The sequence below is a fragment of the Perca fluviatilis genome, chromosome 16, assembly GCF_010015445.1.
Source record: "Perca fluviatilis chromosome 16, GENO_Pfluv_1.0, whole genome shotgun sequence".
Classification (NCBI taxonomy): domain Eukaryota; kingdom Metazoa; phylum Chordata; class Actinopteri; order Perciformes; family Percidae; genus Perca; species Perca fluviatilis.
Genome location: NC_053127.1, coordinates 27371013 through 27374900, shown reverse-complemented (window position 1 = coordinate 27374900; position 3888 = coordinate 27371013). Strand labels below are relative to the sequence as shown.

General features: G+C 39.0%; 1 protein-coding gene across 5 annotated transcripts in view; it reads right to left on the bottom strand.

Moving 5' to 3' along the window:
* Nucleotides 1-1300: 1300 nt before the first annotated feature.
* The window catches only part of ncor1 (nuclear receptor corepressor 1), a 59047-nt gene continuing 56459 nt past the window's right edge, over nucleotides 1301-3888 (bottom strand). For all 5 annotated transcript variants that reach the window (XM_039776727.1, XM_039776728.1, XM_039776729.1 and 2 more), the window contains one exon: nucleotides 1301-3861. In XM_039776727.1, coding sequence (XP_039632661.1) covers nucleotides 3635-3861 — 227 coding nt within the window. In that variant the 3' untranslated portion in view covers nucleotides 1301-3634. The remainder of the gene's footprint in view (nucleotides 3862-3888) is intronic.

The following is a 3888-nucleotide window of genomic DNA, read 5'->3' as shown; positions in this document are numbered from 1 at the left end:
TGCAACCAAAATATTACGACTTCCGGCTCGACCGTTAGATTTCCTTCCAAAATAAAAAAAAACGAACATGAGGAACATCATAGATATATAGAGGAACATAACTCAAGCGCAGTCATTGCTCAAGCGTGGTATTTACTGGGAGACCCCTGACTTTTTAAGCTTTGCAAACTAATAAGGTGGAGTAGTCATTATTTTAATGTTCCTGCTACCACAGAGACACTAGAACATTGGCATATCCCTTGAGACACGTTTGACGTAGAGCATTGTTAATATAACTTGCTTTATACTTATGCTTAATACATGTATCTCTTAAATGTATTATTTTTAAATAAAAAATTGTCTTTGTATGTTAAAGACAAGCAATCCCCAGACAGATGTATATTCATGCTATTTTCGGAAAAGCTATCAATGCGCCACTATACAACTGACATGTATGTTAATGCCTACTTTGTTTGTCATACTATTTTGATTCACTTGTGTTGCCCTATAAAGCACCAGTTTTGTGACTCTCCACTTCATTTTTCATTATGAGGTAATGACATTTGCTAAAAAAAATAAAAAAAACCTGTCAAGACCAATAATTTCTTGCTGTATATCTGGTATTGACTCATCACCGGAACTAGGCCTTTTCACAGGGGCATTGGCGTACTGTAGTTAGCCATGAGCTAGCATGCACAACACCATTTTATTTCACAAAAGACTTTTTGACATGTCATAGCAGCAAAAGCAGACTATGATTGATTATACAGACTGCTCCATTTCACTTACCGGTAGTTGTGCCTATACCGGATCTTGGTATTGAACATGCTGGGTCACTGATAGGGCTTACTGCAGCACTTACTCCATGGAACATAAACCATAATGAATGTTATTAATAACAAGTTTGCTTTTAATGCTATGATGTCAAAACGTCTGCTGTGAAACAGGCCTATATCAGAGGCCTGGCACTGGCTCACCTAAATGGAAAGCAAAAGATATCTGCTGTGAGAAAGGTCTACTGTTGTGCATTATCTTGCACTACTGACAGTCAGTCTCAGACAAAAAGCCTCTTTAACCCATCATGAACAGAATGAGTTAAGAAAATAATCACCATCTCCATTTAGCACATAGAGCCATGTGCCTCAACAGCTGATTTTCCATGGCTCATGTTTCAATGTATGGCTTGAAAGGTTAATCTGAAATGGGGATGCAGCAAAACCTGTATTTTAGATGAACCATTTATCTGTGCCACAAGAGGCTCCAATGTGTGAGATTTTCTTTAAAAAATTTTATAAACCACAAGTTGCAATTGCTGAAACCATAAGGTTGTCAATAATTTTATATTGCATCAATTCACAAATGAAAATAAACCTTAAGAATGTTGGTACACCTCAGTCAATGACAATTATGGCCACAAGAAGATCTACAAGAAGAAAATCAAAGTAGTCAATTAGATAGAAGGTACACCTCTTAAGAACCTACACATTTTTCAGTGGTGGAGAACTGATCCACTTTATTTGATTGGTCTGAACTCTTGTAATAGCCTACTAAGAGACATTGTGCGATACAAACATTGCATTTCAACATCATAGGATACACGGGTTTTCAAGTCTTAATTTCAAAAAGACAAAAAAAAGTCACTACTGCGTGTTTGATAGAGAGCTGAAAAGATGCTCCAATTCTTTTTCGGCTTCATGTCGGATTTCATTAAGATTCAAGTTTGTAAACTTTTTTTTTTGTCATTGCCTTTGTAAACACATAACATCCCATCTAAACAGGATGAATAACGAAGATGTTGAAAATGACATTAAATAAAAATCTGAACGTGCTATGACAAATTATTCAAAATCAAAATAAAGGGAGGAAAGGAAATATCAAGTTTATCGTTGCAGAATGGATGTGTTAACTGAGCAAAGTGAAAGCTAAATAAAAATAAAAGCCAAAATATTGTATTTTTCACATACTTGCAAAGGAACATTACTGCCATTTATGAAGTTGACCTATAATAATTAATATTCAAAGCTTTATGCCTGTTGATTGACACCATGAAAGTAGAGCTTAAGTGGTCACGGTTTTGACTCACCATGACAGCAAACTCCTAAACATTTAACGGTACCATACACTTAAAACTGTAACTGTGATGCAAGCCTCACACTACAGAATCATGTACCAGCTACAAGAAAGGACAGGAAGTAAAAAACATCCAGATTTCTGTGAGTGGTGGGAAAACGTTAAAGCACATTTTAGTATACTCCTCTGCTGGAGGTTGAATAAGTTACACAGCAGGTAGTATGCTTTTTTTTTGTCAAAAGCTACAAAGCAAAAAAGTGCAACAATGGTGCAGACCATTCTTTATGTTTGGTTAGTTTTGTCTTTTTTGTGTAATGGAAAGACAATTTACAGAGTTCAGATTATTGTCAGGACAGTATCAAAAAAAAAAAAAAAAAAAATATGAGGGACTACAGAAACAAATACAAACATCAAACACCAACGTATATCTCTGAGAAAATTAGTTAAAGCTGCCTTCTTTCTCAAGTCACAAGGCATGGCAAAACCTGACATACTATTTTTTACCATGACAACATTGCAGAGCAGATCATTCTTAACAGGTTGGAAACTGCAGAGAGAGAAGCTACATGTGACACACCATGGTCAGCTATTGAAAAAAACTAAGCAAAAAAACATTGGCTCACTTTCATTGTTTAGACGGGGTCCAGGAGTAGTCATAGGATATCTTTTCTGGCAAAATTAAGCTTATATCAGGCTTTTCACCGTTCTGCTATAACACCAGTGTTCTCAACTTCTTTTGAAGACATTTTTCTGTCTTGAACGGGGTGAGATGTTACCCCTACCATCTGATAGTTACAATGCATGCATCATCTCCACTACGTGGCGAAGACAAGCATCACATATCATTGCTGTTTAAATGTTCCGTTTCATCCTCGAATGTCCACGATATTCAGGCTCTGGTGGTGCTTGGTGGATGGCGCAGGGTGGCACAACCTCTGTGCTCCACTCATGGTCAAGTACAAACCAAAGGTTCGGTCTCTCTTAACGTCACTATGGTAAAAATATTAGAGTGGGTGTCAGGTCACGTGGGGTGGGGGTGGACTGGGAGAGACCAACTGTGATACTAAAGATTACACCCCTACTCTTCCCATTTAAAGTGGATCAATTTAAAAGCGACATTAAAATAAGAAACAATCAAGTTAAGAAAAACACTGCAAAAGGTTACTCTATTTACATACAATGATTCTCTTAAAGACAAGGTATATCTTTACAGAAATCAAAAAAAAAAATAAAAAAAAATCTGAAATAGTCTCTTATGTTGTTTCTTTTTACATATTAAGTTCTTCATCTTTAATATAACTCATGTCGTCCCCTCAGTCGAGTCTTGCTTATTTCCCCAACAGGCTGGGTGAGTGCTTCCAGACCAAAGCCAGTCTTGTTCTGGACAGCCCTGCCTGTCACAGGCTGCTGCTTGTACTCTTAGCTAACAGCCAGGGGGCGCCATAGCACCAAAAAGAAAAAGGACAACACCCCATCTACTTGTCACACTCGCCAGTAAGCAAGGATAGTTCTGGGAGAGGGGGGTGAAAAGAAAAGCCTTAGCGCAGGCCTCTATTAAGGTTATTGGGGCTGTAGCCAGCAGGGCTCAGTCGTCGCTGTCAGACAGGGTCTCGTATTGCTCTGACAGCAGAGACTGCCAGACGCGCTGCTGGGCCACCGGGGCTCCAGCTGGAGGCGGCTGCTGCTGCTGCTGCTGCTGCTGCTGCAGCTGCTTCTGTTGCTGACTCTGTATGGAGGGGGAAGCTATGGAGGTGGGTGGCGTGCTGCTCAGTATGCGCATGGTCAGCGGGTTGTAAGGGAACTGCATAGATCCTGGGCAGAGAAGGAGAAGAGAAAGTG